This window comes from Phodopus roborovskii, unplaced genomic scaffold (genome assembly GCF_943737965.1).
Source record: "Phodopus roborovskii unplaced genomic scaffold, PHOROB, whole genome shotgun sequence".
Taxonomy (NCBI): Eukaryota; Metazoa; Chordata; class Mammalia; order Rodentia; family Cricetidae; genus Phodopus; species Phodopus roborovskii.
The window spans coordinates 22,706,166-22,724,899 of record NW_026126469.1 but is presented as its reverse complement, the minus strand read 5'-3'; the positions used below and the strand labels follow the sequence as shown (position 1 = coordinate 22,724,899).

Genomic DNA, 18,734 nt, shown 5'->3' with positions numbered 1-18,734 from the left:
TGTATGTATTTTATGTATGAGTGCTCTGTCTGCATGTATGCCTGAATGCCAGAATAGGGCATCATATACCATTATAGACGGTGTGAGTCGCCATGTGGCTGCTGGGAATTGAACTCAGGACCTCTGGAAGAGCAGCCAGTGCTCTTAACTGCTGAGCCATCTCTCCAGCATCCCCACTGTTTGGTTTAAAAAAAAAAAAAAAAAAAAAGTTTTTTTCATGAATTTCATCACAGTTAAAACAAACAAACTAACAAACAAAAAACCCTCAGGGATTTGTTGAATTGGTAACTTTAAATTTTTATTTCATTAGTAGTAAAAGATGATTCTCACTGGTGAGTTAAGAATCAAATGGATTTCTTCAAAACAAGGAGAACAATGTAAACTCAAGTATGGACTTTGAAATCTAATTAAATAAGTTTACATGGTATTTTACTTTATACAAACACACTCGTACATTTACACACTGAAGAATATATGTTAAATATGCCTAGGAACAATGAGAATTATCCTCTCAAATCTACTAGTCAGTATTTATATGCATGTATTTGTCACATATCTGACCAGGGGTTTTGTTGGTTTATCTTGAATTACAAAAATATTTATCTTTGGAAGAGTTGGTGTGAACAAAATCTCAATCAGTGCTGGCTTGTCATAAATGATTTTAAAAAGTAAAGAAATTTAACACAGAGTTATCCCAGCACTTGGGAGGCAGAGGCAAGCAAATTTCTGTGAGTTCAGGGATAGCCTGGTCTACAAAGCAAGTTTCAGGACAGGTAAGACTGTTACACTGTCTCAAAAAAACAAACAAACAAACAAAAAAAAACAAAAAACAAAAACAAAAAAAAAAACCCCAAAAACAAAAACACTCCAGGGAATAGTTATACCCTACAGATAAACACATGCTTACAGTAAAAAAGAAAATACAAATTGAAAATGGGCATCATAAAAATGGGTATCACAGACTTTTTTTCAATTGTCCTCATAAATTTTAAGTGACTTATGTAAAATATCCAGGTGACATAACCAAAACCATTTCATGGCAACAAACAAACAAACACAAAATATCCACATGCATAAAATAAAAAGCTTTAAATTTATTTTATGTGTATGAATATTTTGGCTACATGTGTATCTGGTGCCTGCAGAAGTCAGAAGAGGGTGTAGGACACCCTGGAACTGGAGTTATAGATGAATGTGTGCTGCTATGTGGGTGCTGGGAATCTAGGTCCCCTGGAAGAGCAGTAAGTGCTCATAATTGCTGAGCCATCTTTCCACCCCACAAAGCAATTTGAAAATTGTACTTTTTGTATCATTGTTTTTTAATTAATAATAAAAAAAAACAGTTGTTTTTTGTTTGTTTGCCATGAAATGTTTTTGGTATTAGAAATTCTGAGGTGAACTACACTACAGTATGCTACAACACAATTATTAGGAAGGCTAACTAATCATTCAAGGGTTGTGCCTTTAGCTTTCTCTGTATTTCTTTTGTTTCCAGCATTTTCTTTACTATGCACCGCTATTGGTGAAAACCAATGCAATAAGGAATAAAATCCAATTTTTCTTTGTCAAGAGAACAATGAAAGAGGTCAGTTAATACCTTTTGTTAAACTGTAGTTGCCCTCTCAATGACACTAGAAGCTATGCAGCCTTCTCCTGACACTTCAAGCCATAGGGACTGATGCCCAGAAAAACAACTGTCCTTGAGTTAACCAGACTGTCACTGATTCATCGGAAATGTTATTCAAGCTATATGTACAGTTGCTCTAATTGTCTGCTATCATTTCCAACTTTCTAATATGGAGAAAGAGCATATATTTATTCTTCTCTTTATATGATCATCCTTTATTTAAAAGCTGAATATTTTCCCTCTCTATGTAGACTATTCTAAATTGAATATGGAGGGATGTGTGAAATAAATGTGATATGTGTAAGATTTGAGTAAACAGTAATGTTTGAATGGCTTAGCTTAAGACTGTAATATTATGTGACTACCATCTGTGCTGAGGCAGTCTTAAGCCACATGTAGAAGAGCATTCATTCAGATGTCCCGATACTATTGAGAGCTGGTCAGGAACTCTGAAGTGTTTGGGATCCTGATCTGCTCATATTAGGCAGAGCAGTAATGTGTTTGTGTCGGAAGGTAGCGTGTTCACAGGAGCATCTGAATTACAGAGCCTGGAAAAGGGGGGTGCACCCTCTACATTCAAGAAAGGAAATGTCTCTCTTGGTCCCAGAAGGCTCTCATCTTCCCCACATATTTCCTAGCCTGCCTAATTCTCACCACTCAGCCAGTTGATACACTCACCACTTCCTTCTCTTGTTTATTGATAGGGAATTATAAACTTTTTGCCCTTAGATTTTTGGGGGGTGGGGTGGGGAGGGGGTACCACTAGAGGAGGTGAGTAAAAAACAAAGGCAGAATGCCTAGAGTCTTGCTGAGGGTGGAAAAAGTGAACACTAACACGGTGGGGAGATGATGGCTATCTTTACATTTCTCAGAAACCACCTATGAATGAGTGAACCCAGCTTCCCTTAGTGTTTACTCAGCAGCAATGTGGCCAAGCCCAGGAGGGGTGGGAATTTCTGTCTACTCCTCTTGCATATTCAAGTTTTATAAGAGCATTGGGTTTACAGAAATTCAGGTGTGGTTTGAATAAGAACAGACCCCCCCCACACACACACACACAACAAACACCTGTAAGCTCCCTGTTTAGTCATCAGTACTATGTGAGAAGGGAAAGGAGGTGTGGCCTTGCTGGAGTAGGTGTGTCACTCTGAGGTTTCAGAAGCCCAAGCCAGGTCCAGCATCTCTCTCTGCTGCCTGAAGATCAGGATGTAAAGCAATCAGATTATTTTCCCCCACACCACATCTGCCTGTGTGCCACCATACTCACTACCTGATAACAATGGACTAAACCTCTGAGGCTGTAATTAAGTGTTTTGTTTTATAAGAGTTCCATGGTCATGTTGTCTCTTCACAGCAATAGATGTAATAGATTACAGGCATTTCATACTTCCACAAGTACTTGATATGATCACTGTTATCTACAGATTATCACTAACAAAGTGTCATTTCACATCCATTTGTCCAGTGTTTTAGTTACTTTTCTACTGCTGTGACAATACATCATGACCACAGAAACTTACAGAAAATAAAAAGTTACTTGGGGCATATGGTTCCAGAAATTTAGAGTCCATGAGAGTAGAGGGGAGGTGGCAGGCAGTTGGAACAGCAGCTCGTATCTCAAACCACCAATAGGAGGAATGAAACCTCAAAGGGTACCCCTAAGTGATATACTTCTCTAATACCTACCTCCTATTCCTCTCCCAACAGCTACCAATTGGGGCCCTAATCAAATGCTGGAGACTTACAGAGGACATGTCATTCAAATGACCACACCCAGAAGTGGATAAATATGAAATGTCTGAAATTACCTTGAGTGGTAAAGTTGAAGAGTGCAGGTGTGTCTCGCCCATTTGGTAGTTTGACATTTGGGTCCCGTAATTCATCAAAAAATGAATGTGCACAAGCTTCCAGTGGTGTTAATCGGGCGGTTGGTGTATACTCCAGTAGACGGCTACACAGTGCAATTGCTTCTGGTGGAGTTCGGGGCCGGAAGACCTGAAAGGACAAAGAAGAATTAAGTTCTATTATAAGAACCTAAATAAAACATCCGTTGAATACTGAGTTAATTCCCACCACGTAAAAACATGGTTACAAAATCCAGAATTAAAAGAGTTAAAATTGCATGTGATGTACCTACCACATTGGTGTGGACTATTTGCTAATAAAGTCTATGCAAGAAAAGCTTAGAGAACAACCAACCTCTTAAACACAAAGTAACACAATTAATTAAGCATGCCTAAAACTACTACAGACATAAAAGCTGAGATCTGGAGGCAAGCACAACTACAAGAAGATTTTTTAACTTAAAAAGTATTTACTGCTGTGGCCTCTGGTACTCTTTTTGGCAGAATATTTGTTTGTTGACAATGGCCAATACTCTTCAGATCTTATTTTTTAAATAAGTATCTATTAAATACTTCAGTCAGTATTGAAGTTTTTTTTATTAAAGAAACAAAAACCTTTGTTCTAATTGTAAGAAATTCTAATGGTTTAATATTATCTTCTTGATACATAGAGCCTTCCATTATTCAAAGACTATGGAGTACCTATTCTCTCTGAAATACCTGGCATTGGTCTCTTCACAGTTGGATAGTTCATTCTCATTTGAATTTCTTTCAATGAATTGTCTAGAGCTTTAAATTGGGAAAGAAGAACTCATGTTTTCAGTAACAGCCATTAATGTACAGAATGGTTAACTGAAGTCTGTATTGAAGCAATACTAATTAAACTAATTTGCTTAAAAGAAGAGATAACATTATACTCTTAATATTAATTGGTATATATAATGAACATAGACTTTAAATTACAGCTAGTTATAGGTTAAAACAGAGGGGGGAAACATAAGCATGAACAGATGGGATACAGAACCTTTGAAATAAAATAGAAAGACTATGTAAGCAAGCAAGGGTAGGGATGGTGAAGACGGACAAAAAGGGCATGCAGAGCTCTGGGAGACTAAGGTTTCCTAATGAGAGTGGCTCATGTTACTTGGGATGAAGACGGAGAACTTGTTATCACTTTAGGGTTTGTTAATATTCAAGAGATTCATGAACACTTCCTTAAAAAAAACCTAAAGGTACCTGGAGGGGTTGCTTTCTTTCCATTTTAAAAAACATAGTTTACTATAGAAATTACAGGTTATTTTCCACAGAAATTGAGAAAGTGCCTTGAATAGGATCTTAAGAATTTATTTTGAGGCTTGGTCAATTTAGAATTTTAAGGCTTGGTCAATTGGCTGTTTTAGAAAGCCCTTTGCAAGGTCAAAACTGAATGCTTTTAAGTACTGTAATTTGCCAAAGGAATCTCAAAGTGTCTATACAATTTAAAATGTTTGGTTTCTTCCCACCATTCTTGGTCACCATCCTGTCCCTTATTTCCAAGTGCTAATCAAATCTAGAAATGTAAAAAAGAAAAACCAATAGAAATTGTCATAAAAATATCAAAGTTAGTCAAGTGGTTCTTTGTGAGGTCAGGGCTAGCCTGGTGTATATAGTGAGTTCTAGGATAACCTGAGCTACATAGTGAGAATCTGATTCCAGATAAGAAGAAAAATACTAAAATTACTGGCAGTTTGTATCTACTTGACAATATATGGATTTACTTGCGAGGTAATGCAAAATGGCTTGGCACCAATAGTAATATTAGGTGAGTAGAATTAAGGCAGCACTTGAATATAAAAATCCAAAAGCTCATGCTTGATTGTGTAATGGTGGCCAGCACCTAAGAGGCAAAGGCAGGTGAATGTCTGTGAGTTTGAGACTAGCCTGGATTACACAGCGAACGTGAGGCCAGCAGAGCACATTGTGAGGCTTTGTCTCAAAACACAAACAAGCAGCTGGGCGGTGATGGTGCATACCTTTGATCCCAGCACTCAAGAGGCAGGGGCAGGCAGATCTCTGTGAGTTCGAGGCCAGCCCAGTCTGAACAAAGAGAGAGTTCTAGGACAGCGAGGACTAGAGGACTACAAGGGGGCTGGGGGGGGGACGGGGACGACGACACTGTTTTGAAAACCAAAAAACAAAACTAAAACAAAAATGAAAACAAAACCACAAATAAGCAAAAACAACTCAAGCAAGTTAAACCATGAACCATTCTATATTAATGAAGGCTTTTCTGTTGAACGTCTTAATTTGAGTTCTGGCCCTATTTTTAAAAAAATTCAATTCCTGTATCTGTTTTGGTATACAAGTAACCATCCATCTACCCTTTGGGTACTAAGGCATATATATTAGCTTATTTTATGGAAGAAATCCTAAGGAGGAACCAGAGAGTTAAAAAAAAATAATAATCTAGGCCAAAAGTCTTCATTAGAACAGATTTAACCTGCCTTTTAAAAAAAAAGTATACATTGACTTTAAATTTTTATGAGATTCCTCATGAGAAAACCTTTAGTGCAGTCAGTACCCTGTGGATGAAGGTTAAGTGAGAAATTATGCAAATCAAAGCCCAGTATCTCCCAGAATTCACATTTCTGATGAAGGGGTGTGATAGCATGCAACTTCCAGAATGAACAGTCCTGACTGGATACTAGCTCTTTAAAAGAAAAGGGAACCAACAGCTATGAAATACAGTTTCTACTTCCACCTCATTCCTTACTCACTGAAATAACACCGAGAACCTTCGGCTGTATCTAAGAATAATTAAAAGTCCCTTAATTCATAAACTGCAATCTAGATGTCAATGGATACTGACGAGCAAGATATTATATATGAAAACCTATACCAAACAGTACAAAAACAGTTTCTGTGTTTTCTCCACATTGATTTCATTAGCATATTTCAAGAAGAAACAGCTGCTTAGCCATTTCAAAAATGTTATAATTATAACATTCAAGAATGTTAGTGTTATAAAATTGACCCAAATTTAAAAAACAAAACAAAAACAAAAAAAGTACATACCCGTACTCCTGGAGTGAAATGTCCTGTTCCTGACGAATCCTAAAGGTGATAATGCAGTGAAATAATCCAAACAGGGGAAGTCAATGCAAAAGAGAATAGTCCAGCAAAAAAAATATATCCAATGTTATAAGAAATCCATGGTGTAGGGGACATAGAAAATGTTTATACAGTTATAAACTTTAAGCATTCGTCTCCACAGTAGTAAGTCCAAATTTTAAAAATTATTTCACCACAAGTGTATGCAAAAAAAAGATGTTTTTTTTTTAATTTGTGCAATGGTGAGGCACAGTAAAGAAACATTTGTTTTAGTTGATTATGTTCCAATGCCAGTGTGTTTATTAAAAAAATACAAAACCAAAATAAGTGAAAATCAAATGAAATCTAGAAGTAAAGTTCCCAAGGTAAAGTGGTCTTCTGACCTGGATCCATCATCAATAGACATGGCTGGGAGGGGGCATATTGGCCTGCATTTAAAATGGATGTTCCCAATATGCTAGAAATTCAGAAGTACTGTTTCAGTTACACAGTATAAACATTTTTTTTTGCTAAATTATTGGTCATAACAGAGGTATTAATATTACTATAAATTTCAAGCCAGATACTTTTAATTTGTGTGAGCTAAGAATCAGGCCACCGCGGATTATTCTCTTTTTTGGATTGACTTCCCTGCTAGAAGATATTTATTTATTGACAGTCTCATTATATTAGGACTCTTCAGGAAGCTGACATATCACCTCAGGAGTGCGGGTATAAACTTGCTTTTTTCTACTGTGGGCCTTGCCCCCTCATACCCTTGCACCCATGATTTAGGAAAAAGAATAAATATAGAGCATTCTTTCCTTTTTGCAAAAACTCACTGAAAAAAAAATCCTTTATCTTTGAGTAGTACCAATTCAACACAGCTTCATCTGCAAATATGCCCAATTCACCCACCAAAAGCTAAACAAAAATTTATACAATAAACAAAACAACTAAGGGACAGTCACAGTTACAGGTGACATGCAGAATAATGCACACCAACACCTAGGCAAAACGGAGCCAAGTTTGCAAGGGAGGAGCAGGGTCTATTGTGTCTAGGTATTGAGAACACAAAATTGGCAGAGCTCCCCAGTAGCTGTGAACTCCCTTGACTAAGCTAAGAGAATGTAACATTCTTTTAGGATAGTTTCCAGTGGGGGAATTAAATATTTTTCAAAAAATAAATAATCCGCGGATTACTTTTAGTCTGCAGACTAAATTTATAGTGTATGGGATTAAAATCCGGCCCATCAGAATAAAAATCTTAAAACACAAACATGGACAAAAATAGAAAGCCATACCAAAAACAAAACAAAACAAAAACAAAAACCTAAGAGCATAAAGTAAGATTCAATTGGGCAAACTAACAATTAGTATGCAGACTAAATATGGCCAGCCAAGAATGCAGCAAGGCCACAGACACCCCTTTAAAAGCTAAAATAAAAAATAAGAAAAACAAAATGAAACAAAGAAAAAAAGAAGAAAAATGAAAGAAAAAAAAAAAATCAAATGAACCAAAACACTGACATGAACTTTTGAGTGCTTCGAATACTACCTCACCTATGCAGCAACATGTTTTCTTAAAGTCAAACAGACACACCACAATTTCTAGTCCGTAGGGGGAAAAAAAACTATCATAAAAATTCATTTCCCCCAAAAGTCTCTGTGTTATTGAACAAATGCAAACAAATCCTTACATGAAGAATTAGTCAAAGTAAATTTGCATTTGGGTAACTCAGATAACAGAGACAATGTTCTAAGACTGGCAGTAAAAGTCCAGCCTGGAGTTATGTGCTATGGCTGAACACAAGGTCCCTCAGAATGGACCTTTGTCAAAGCTGCTTTTCAGTGTCAGCTCCCACCAACGCTGCTGTATTATGACCCAATCAAAGCAATACAAAAATGCCTACTTCTTATGATTAGAGATAGTGGAAAATAATTTACAAGAACATAGTACAAATTCTGTGACTGTTCCAAACAGCTATCCCTTATATTATACTAGCTTTCATTGTAAACTTATGAAACTGACACAATTTTCTGGTCATAGGCAAAATATAATCCCCAGTTCTAAAAACTAGTAAGCCATGAATACCAAAGAGCAACTTCAGTCTTAAATAACCTAAAGCTATTTGCAATTAATAAACTTAGAAGATTAAAGTGAGACAGTATCATAGGTCTGTTGAATAGTTAACAACAACAAAAGAAACAAAAAAAAAGTAGTTTTCTAAGTATATAACTTAATAATCAAGTAATACACTATTTAAAAATTCCTTTATTGGTACTTTGCAAGCTCTCAGACATTGATCCAGTGACACACTGAAATGTAAGGTAATTCAAGCCATTATAAAGTATAGGTGACACCCCCCCCTCCACCCCCCACCCCCGCTACTGAAAACCAACTTTCAGGGAGTCCACAAGGCAAGTTTATGTCTGAAATCACTCACTGTCTAATGATGGATCACAAACTGAACATAGCTCAAGCTTAATCAAGACACACACTTTCTAACTTTGGAGGGTTAGAAAGGCAGATAAAGAACGCTAAGAACAAGAAACACAAAGAATCCTTTTCTTAGTCTTGACAAAGCTAGCCATAGCATTTAATAAATTTCAGCTGCACTAATTAACAGACTGAATTTTCCTGAATTGCATGATCTGAAAGCAAACCTCTGCAGACAGTAGCATTGACCTACACAATGTAACTCCTCTTCTAACATTCTCGTAGATCAAACATTACTGCAGTCCTACAACATAAGCATCATTACCAAATGACCACTTACTTGTTAAACTTGTCATGTTTTTGCAAAACAGCTATTGGAATCAAGCTGGTCTTCTTAAGAGTGCATGAGTATTTCCTTCTCATCTACATCTCCCACCTGACTCAGTTCTTTCCTTCCACCCTGTGGGTTCCAGGGATCAATCAAATCAGGCTGTCAGGCTTGGTGGCAGGAGCCTTCACCAGCTCAGGCATTCCATGGGTCCCATTTAGACAAATTTTAATTGTACTTCAATAGCTTTTGTCCTATGTCACCTCTAGAGAGACTTCTTTCACTGCCTTCACTAAAGGTCTGTCTTGTGACACCCATTGGACATAAACAGTTTTGGACATTTATAACATATAATTTACATTACTTAATACTTGCTGTAACTATGCTTTCAAAAGCAAGGGCTGCATGTTTTCATCCTTTATAGGACCCAGAGTAACACTGGTGATAAAGAATACACAGTACCTAAAGAACAATGATACATTTAAAAAATACTTATTTTTGCCTTCTCCAATATATCCCCAACCCTATCCTTTGTCCCCCTTAAACAACCACCCACCCACCCACACACACCCACACACACACACACACACACTTACTTTTCTCTTATAAATGGATTAATCACTCTAGGAGCTGCATGTGTATGCATGTGTCAGCCAAGATGGCAAAATGCACTCACAAGGTAAGCAATAACTAGTTAATACAACATTCAGGGTGGAGAGCATTGAAAATGTAAAATCTGATTTGTCCCTAAGCAATGGAGTATATCAGAACAAACAGAGATCCCTAATATGGCTTGATGTTTTCTGGAATACATGTGAATGTAATGATTATGACAGAAGGAGTAGACAGAATGGGTTTCCAAGAAAAGTTGGAGAGCAGTTTTTGTTGACTGCTTTGTGGGCCTCTCTGAAATTATTCTGTGTAATGTGCTAAATAAGAGTTGAAATGAATAAATCTGCCAGGTTCAGAAAAAACATATTAAAGGATCATAGGAAAAATGTAGTTGTCGAGTATTAAAAAAAGAAACAAAATGAGGTTTTTTGTTTGTTTAGTTTTAAGCAAAGAACATGACTTCCTTAGTGTGAACAATTTCTCTGATGGCTAAAAGGCTCTCAAACTCAACTTTCTGTCTACTCTGTTGGCTATAGATGGAAGCAACAGTATTGGTCTACACTGAAGCACGTTCTAACAAATCAAGCAAGGGATGACTACTTAGGGTGGGTACTGTTTCCTGGGTACTTGTCTCAGGCCCAGTAACCTACACACGTAACTGCTGAGTATTCAACTACCATGCCAAAAAGTTGGCAACAAACAGTTCTTATAAGGTTTTCTTTACATGTATTATTTTATTTATTTACTTATTTGTTGTGTTTGCAAGCCCACAGAGACCAAAGCTAGTTCTCCCCTTCTACTCGGTTGGTTACTGAACCAAACTCAGCCCATCTGGCTTGATGGCAAGTTCCTTTACCTGCAAAGCCATCTTGTTGGCTCTCATTCTGAAGTAATTTATATCACTGTTATCATCATGAAACAAACAAACAAACAAAAAAAAAACAACAACAAAAATAGAAATACAATTCAACTCAATGGGTACCAAGGTAGTTACATGGTGATGAATATTCAGACTATACGGACAATGAGCAAATTTTAAGAGAGAAGGGAGACCTGAGATGATTAATATTTGCTTAGCAGAGAAGAAAAGGAAGAACACTGTAGTGGGATGTGGAAAGGGAAGATGGAGAAAGAAATGTAGCATCTCCTGGATCAACTAGGATAGTCTGATTACATCAGAAGATGGAGCATGGTTGTAACACATACAGCTAAGCTAACTTATTAAGTAGTCTAACAAAGATAAAAGATGGGGCCTTTAGGATTCTGTTCTATTTCTTTTCACAAACCAATACAAATTACAAATGACTTCCACTACTTCATAATAATATGCAGATATCCTGCATTACTTATCTGACCTCAGGATTATTTGCTACCAGGACAAAAGAGACTATCAGAGTAATATAAACAAAAGGTATCAGCTACACAGTACTGGGAACAGGAGACACCCACAACAACTACAGAATGAGAAAGACCTGATAGGAATCCCCAGTCCACCTCAATTACACACTGAATTTTAAATTCATTGCCTAATGGTATGTATTTAAGAGGTGGAAAAAGTAGAAGAAAGTGGGAAGGAGATGGCTTTAGGAACTAGATTCCTTGGGGAATGAATCTTAGGAGCAAGACAAGAACTAAGTCTATTTGCTGAAAGAGCAGCAGGAGAAGACTGAGAATAGTGTGAACTGGATGGTTGGCATTCAAATTGGGGCTGCTCTGAGCATAATGGATTAGCAGTCAATATCTATGCTGGAGATAATAAATCGAGACATTCCACAGCGACCTTTTCTAAAGGCTATGAGGACTCAAGAAAGCTAATTTGGAGGGCAATGAGAAAGACGGACTAGATTTCCGGATAGTGAAGGAGTGCAATCAGTAAGGAGGTAGGAGGTTGTTCTATAGGTCTATACTATCACAATGCAGTAGACTGTTCTCCATTTAATCACCACTAAAATAAGATATTCCTTTATCATCATTATAGCTGTATTTTGAAAAGAACCCAAAGACAAAGCAGATAATCACTATCTCACAAAACAGAAATGAAAAGAAACAACAGTATTTAAACTTCACTCCATACCTAATGACCCACTGTTTAGTCATGCCTCCATATACTAAAGGATTTATTTTCTTCTCTCTTTGCAACCAATTCTCTGTTTAATTCTCAATCTACTGTATCATTTCCTTTAGCTTTCAATCTGGCTATTTCTTCTTTGAAATATATAGCATACACCAAAACATAAGCCTTTATTTCCTTTCCCACTTAAACCATTAAGTGCTTTATCAACAAATTAGGCTGCTCTATATATTTTATAACTTTTGCGATGTTTTTAATTTTATGTGTATGTAGGTTTCCCCTCCATGTATGTTACATGTACCACATGTGTGTCTGGTGCCTGCAGAGGTCAAAGGGTATCAGATTTCCTGGGGGTTCTGGGAACTGAAACCCCAGTCCTCTGCAAGAGCAACAAATGTCATAAGGGCTGAACCAATGTTCTAGTCCCATTCTAGCTTTTTTGTAATGGTCAAGGACAACTTGAATGGATTTTTAAATCCTTAAAAAATATTTTGTTAAAATAGTTTGGTTTTAGAAAGGTTTACTTTAGAAAGGTTAAACAGAATTCCATGATAGATTTCAGCACATTTTAAAGTCAATGTGAAAGAATGTGTGGTAACTAGGAGGATTACACTGCAGCCACAAAGTCAGGGCGCACACTCTTGTGGTTTTGGAAAAGAACCGACATGGCTTCTGATGGAAGATAGCAGAAAACAAGGAATTCTTGTCTGTCTTTCCAGACCCAGAGGACAATGTTTTCAAAGAACATCACATACATTTTTTTTAAATGACACTACTAGCTAGCTCATGCACGCAACATTTCTCAGCTGCTGTAAATTACCACAATAGGAAGATACAGGAAAATTCAGCTATATTACCTACCTCTAGGAATGTTAAACTCCACATTTTATTTTTGAAAAAAACCTTTAAAAAGGAAAATCCAATACAAGCATATTCTGATCATTTACCCAATTGGAATTTCTGTGTGCCATACAAGTTTGTATGAAATGCAAATTTATTTATTATGGAATATATCTGCATAAAGGGAAGAGCTAAATTGACAAAGGATACTATATAAATTAAGGGTTCATAATAATTTTAGTATAAAAGAGAAATAACAATTATTTTATACATGGCATAGAAATATACATCTAAGTAAAAGGGCTTCACATTTCATTCAACTTTAGAATGTGTGTTGGGTATTCGAGAAACACCAAGAATCCAAGAAGGCAGAGCAAACTTTAAACTAACTCACTACCACTCTTTCTGCAGGCTACACTTCACAATTAACTGTTCTGCATATTTTATTCTGGCTAATATTTCCATTTCAGAGAGAAAATTGGGGGTGGGGACAAAGGATATGATACACATCAACACTGGTGGCAGGACTGATTGTTAAAGGGAATTCTGTAACTTCAATTGTAGCACTGTTTGTCAACTCCATTGTGTTTGTCAACATGGAGGCTAAGTGGCGAATACTTAGACCTAAGAAGACTGAAGTCTTAGAAGAACTTCCCCCTTCTTCCTTCATAAAAATAGTGATTGCTTAAATGAAAGTACAGACATGCAGAACATGAACTCTCCCAGAATTATATTCTTCCTATACCAATCTGTATTTTGGAATATGCCCTTAATTCGTTGGAATTTATAAATCCCGCATGACAGACACTGGCCCATAATAATTCCAGTGGGTTCAATCTGTTACTCGGCTTCCAATTTCAACAAGTCACCTAGGATCCTATGGGTTTAGAGCCATGGAAAAGATCCTAAGGATTATTTCACTTAGCTCCAAAATAAGCCTCAAACAGAAAGATCAAACACCAGTGTTCATCATAAAGTTTAAAATGAGGAGACCTGGCCACTTGGAAAAATGAAGGTCCCAACCTGAATTTCTGGCACTACAATATTACTGATATCTCTGTTTACAGTAGGAAAAAAAAAATAGTGAATGTTAAGTGTCTGTCTGAAGAAAGATTATGAGAATGTTAAAGGAAGTACCTAGAATCTCACATCATTAAGAGAACAATAGAAAAAGAAGAGGAAAAGAGGTGAGCATACTGATTACAGGGAGTATAAACTATTTCATCTATAGCTTTACATTACTTCGCCTCTTACTCTTAAATGTTTTACAATAAGCTGAACATTCTTATCAATGTATAACACAAGGTATGAGGACACTTTAAAATATAGTATATTTAATGTTTCTAACCCACTATCTCTGTCCGTCCCCCTTCTGACTGCCTGGCCGCTTGCCCATCTGAATGATGTGGTACATGACTATGATTTAAAGACCCAGCATTAGATACACAAGAGCTAGTGGTAGCTTACTACCAGCACTGTCACAGCCACCTGCAGGCTGAGTCACTGGATTCCTGTCTTTGGCTAGAAGGCAGCTACAAATGAACTCCATCTATGAATTCGAACAAATTCTATCTTTTCTCTGCACACTTAATCTCATCATACAACCCAAAGTGGAAAAACTCTTGATTACACTTTCCCTATGGCTACTGACATTCCATAAACACCATACATTACTTTCCAAGCATGTATCCAACAAGATTATACCTGCTTTAAAAATCCTGTTGTTCCTAAGTACCAATAGTATCAAGGAAACAAGTAAACAAGGAAAACAGGCAACATCTGTAAGAAGATCTACATTTTGATGGCTTAAAAGAATAAAGAAAAATTTATTTATTTATGCATCTCTATTTAAATCAAATTAAGTTTAGAACCTTAGTTTTTTAAAACCCTGCCCATTATTTTAATGTTACAGGTATTTGTTCTTACTTGCAAATGAAAACCCAGGCTAAAAAATGTGTACAGGCCATCAATAGGAATAAAAGCATACTGTCAAAAGAACACTGAACTAAAGCCACTGAATTGACTTCACAGAGAACTGACGTGTGTTTGAAATTGACACAAGCTATGTGGTCTCAGCATAGTTTAGCTTAAGTACAATTTAGTTAATTATTAGTTGACATACTTTCTCAAAAACTCATTTTGACTCACCTTTGTCCAAGGATGTGCCTTGATTTGAGGGAATTTGAATTCTGTGTAATTTGGGTTCATTTCTCTAATTTGCTCCCTTGTTGGTGTTCCCAGGACCTAAAGCAAGAAAAGGAAACGTTGTCAACTTTTTCTATCTCTCTCTATATATATATATTAGTGCACTGTTTTGTTTTTTTCCAAAATGAAGAATTCCAAGCAGGAATAAAATATAAAACTCAATAGATTCTGTGAGAGCTTTTTAATTTGTATCTGTCTGTAAAATCATGCTCTATCACCACATACTGATGTACTATGATAAGAATGATATTAAACATCTGAGTCATAAAAATATTACTAGGAAGTATTCCATTACTAGTTAAGAACACAACTCTACTCCAAGGAGGTCCTATAACACCACCAGGCCTCTGAGGACACCAAGCATTCCCATGCTGCAGACACACATGTATACAAAACACCCATGCATATAAAATAAATATCCTAGTAACCTCAGCTTCCTTTCCCATTGTATTCCAATACCATCTTAGTAGCTGTAAGAAGGAAAAGCAACAATACTCATGTCTCCTAACAATGCTGTAGCCTGAAATCTGTTGGCAAATTTCAAACAGTTCCTTCCCCAAAAGCCAGACTGTAGGTTTGATCCATACATACATAAAAACAAATTAAAAAACAAAATCTAAAAATTCAAGGTAAAATTATGCAGGTTCAACGTATAGAAGTAATCAATTTGTGATGATCACATCTGAGTAAGACTATCTTTTATCTGTGGAATAAAACAAGTACTCAGTTTGTCCTATTATAAATGCTAATCAGGAGAAGCTGTGTTAAGGTCTTTAATCATTCCCCTCGATATTTAAAAGACACTACATGAAAATCTAGAGAAGACAAAGAACATGAGAACTCATGTAGCTGCTTATAGCTGAACCGGCACTGGACACAAGGAAGGCAGTACAAGACAAGACAGGTTTCAGGGACACATGCCACACCCACAGACATCCACCTCTACCCCCCACCCACTCACCCACATTACCTTACAGCCCAATATGAAATAAGTTTGTTTATTGAGTCAAGCCTGGAACTCAGAAATATACCCAACTTCTCTGAGTACTGGGCTTAAAGTCGTGCATGTAACACTATGACCAGCTGAAACATGTTTACTGGCAGTTTTACTGGAGAGTAACATGTTAAATATTTAATTTGTGCTAGCAACCAATGAATAATCAGGGGTAGTTCTATAAACACTCTAAACAAAGTAAAAAGATATTCTTTTTTAAAAGAGTCTTTCTATGTAGCCCTTGCTGGCCTGGAACTCATGGATATCTGTCTGCCTCTGCCTCCTGAGTGCTGAAATTAAAAGCATACAGCACCATGCCCAAGCCACACTCCTTAGTTTTCAATTGGCTTTAGTTCTCTAGACACCATTAAAACCTTTGTAACCTCACTGACTTTTTAAATAGACTTTTCTTCAAAAGAAACTCTTATGAAAATAAGAAGTGAAAGACTGTGATAAAGTTGTAAAACACATTCTTGAATATATCTAGACTTGATGAGGAACTCTGATTCAGAAAATACTGAAGAGACATCTGCCCTCACATGCTTATTACTTTACAATGGACAAGACATGGGATCAACCTATGTGCACATTAATGGGTAAATGGATACAGGAAAATGTGTGATCCATACACAATGGAGTATTTCTTTGTCATAAAATAAACAGACTTCTCTTAAGCACAGTGCAGTAACAGTGGACCAAAATCTACTCAATAGTAATGATAGAACTTCCTTAGTTATGGCTGTTGATCAGAACTGAATTGGTTTTTCACCTTTAAAATATGCATTCGTGACTTTTAAGAAGCTTTAATTATTAACTTGTAAACTATCATTTAAAATCTTATGATTATTTTAAAAATCAATTAAACAAATAAAGAAAATTTCCAGCAGACTTTATTTAAAGCCATCCAACCATGAATTTACTATTATTAGATGGGGCGGGGGAAGGCACCCAAACTTCACAAAATGTTCTAGATGTCACTTCTCTTGCTAAACACTGAACTAGAGTAATTTTTCTACTCTTTTAATTAGTTTTTAAATCTTAAAACCAAAACTCTTTGTAGGCAATTGCTTTTATTTTTATTTTGTTGATTTTGGTAAAGTAGGGAAATCAAAACATTAGAACACATTTGTTTGTGTTTCTTTTCTTTTTTTCTTTTTTTTTTTTTATAAATGCTTATTTGTAGGCTGGGTGTGCAGGTGCACACCTTTAACTGCAGTCCTGGGGAAGCAGAGGCAAATGGATCTCTGTGAATTCTAGGCCAGCCTGATCTACACAGCAAATTCTAGCCCAGCTGACCTACACAGAGAGAAACTTGCTTTTCTAAACTTGATCATGAAGGATTACAGGAATAAACTTTAGACAACTTGATGAGTTCTGTTTTTCTACTAGAAAGGGCCAAGAGTAAGCAGTGTATGTTTGTGAGCTATGCTTCCTGTCCACTCTTCAGCTCTGATGCTGTAACTCAAGAGCTATCATTGTATCCCTTTGGAATGTCATTGTCCATCCCTTAAACAAAACCATTTCCGCTATATCTGGTCCCATCCACGTTTCTTGCAGTGTTTTTATTTTTTACCCACTAGTTACAAATTGACCCACATACAGAAAACAGAAACTGAACTGGTATCTTCAAAAAAAAACAAAGACCAAAGCATCTATAGAAAATTCCATAACAGGCGCTTCTTCCATGGACTCTTTCAAATAATTTTCTTACTTTTTAAAATTATACTTGTATAGTCTCCCCTTTTCTTTTCTTCCCTCAAAACACTGCCATGTGCCACCCCACCTCTGTTCCCTTTCAAATTCATAGCTGCCTTCTTAATCGTTGTTCTCCCCTTCCTCTCTCTCCCTCTTTTCCTCTCTCTCTCTCTCTTTCTCACACACACACACACACACACCTCAGTCTATATAATGCTACTTGTATGTATGTATTTTCAGGGGTGACCATTTGTGTTGGATAACCAATTAAGTATGCTCTTCCCCAGGAAAGACTATTTCTTCAGCTCTCAGAATTCCTTAGTAGCCCACACGGTTTTTTTGTTTGTTTGTTTGCTTTGTTTTTTAAATCTAGGGTTGAGGCTTCCTCAGCTTTCCCCTAGGGCTGCCTGAAAATGAACTGAGCAAGAATTATACCAGTAGACATACCCAGGAGGTACTAGTTTCTTTTTTACGGCTCAACACCAGAGGGCACCAAACTTCAACAATGGAGCTGTATATGCAGCTAGTTATGTTTAAAGCTACTGTAAAGAAACCATATTAAAAATATTACTCTTCTGCTTAAAGTTCTGCAGTGGCTTTCCAACTCCCTCGAATATAGTACATTCCTATGGTTCACAGCTTTAGATTCCTCTTTCCTGGTGTATTCATATTCTATCAACCACACTATTCACAACTACCACAATGTAACTAAAACACACAGCGGATCTGACTCCAGATAAACAGTTAAGTACTAGCCTTCTTTAAGTAGCGGATGAATTATTTTCTTATAAAGCCTTTCCAGATAGCAACACTGACAACAGGAATCCAGCTTTTGCACAATGTTCAGCCATCTGAGGTATTGACCACTCCCTTCTATTGCTCTTGAACGTTTCCTTCCAATCTATCTTTGAATTCCTTCAGTGCATGAACCTCTAAGCTAAATATCCTTCACTGACCCAGAAGATATAGTTAAAGGTGTGATTATCTTTTAAAGGATATGTGGTGTGCT

General features: G+C 36.6%; 1 protein-coding gene across 3 annotated transcripts in view; it reads right to left on the bottom strand.

Moving 5' to 3' along the window:
- Gsk3b (glycogen synthase kinase 3 beta) overlaps positions 1-18,734 on the bottom strand; it is a 126,259-nt gene that overhangs the window by 16,398 nt on the left and 91,127 nt on the right. For 2 of the 3 annotated variants that reach the window (XM_051191463.1, XM_051191465.1), the window contains exons 8-10: positions 14,980-15,075; positions 6,526-6,564; positions 3,436-3,622 (exon numbers count right to left, since the gene is read on the bottom strand). In XM_051191463.1, the coding sequence (XP_051047420.1) occupies positions 3,436-3,622; positions 6,526-6,564; positions 14,980-15,075 (322 nt within the window). The remainder of the gene's footprint in view (positions 1-3,435; positions 3,623-6,525; positions 6,565-14,979; positions 15,076-18,734) is intronic. The other variant, XM_051191464.1, reaches the window with a different exon arrangement.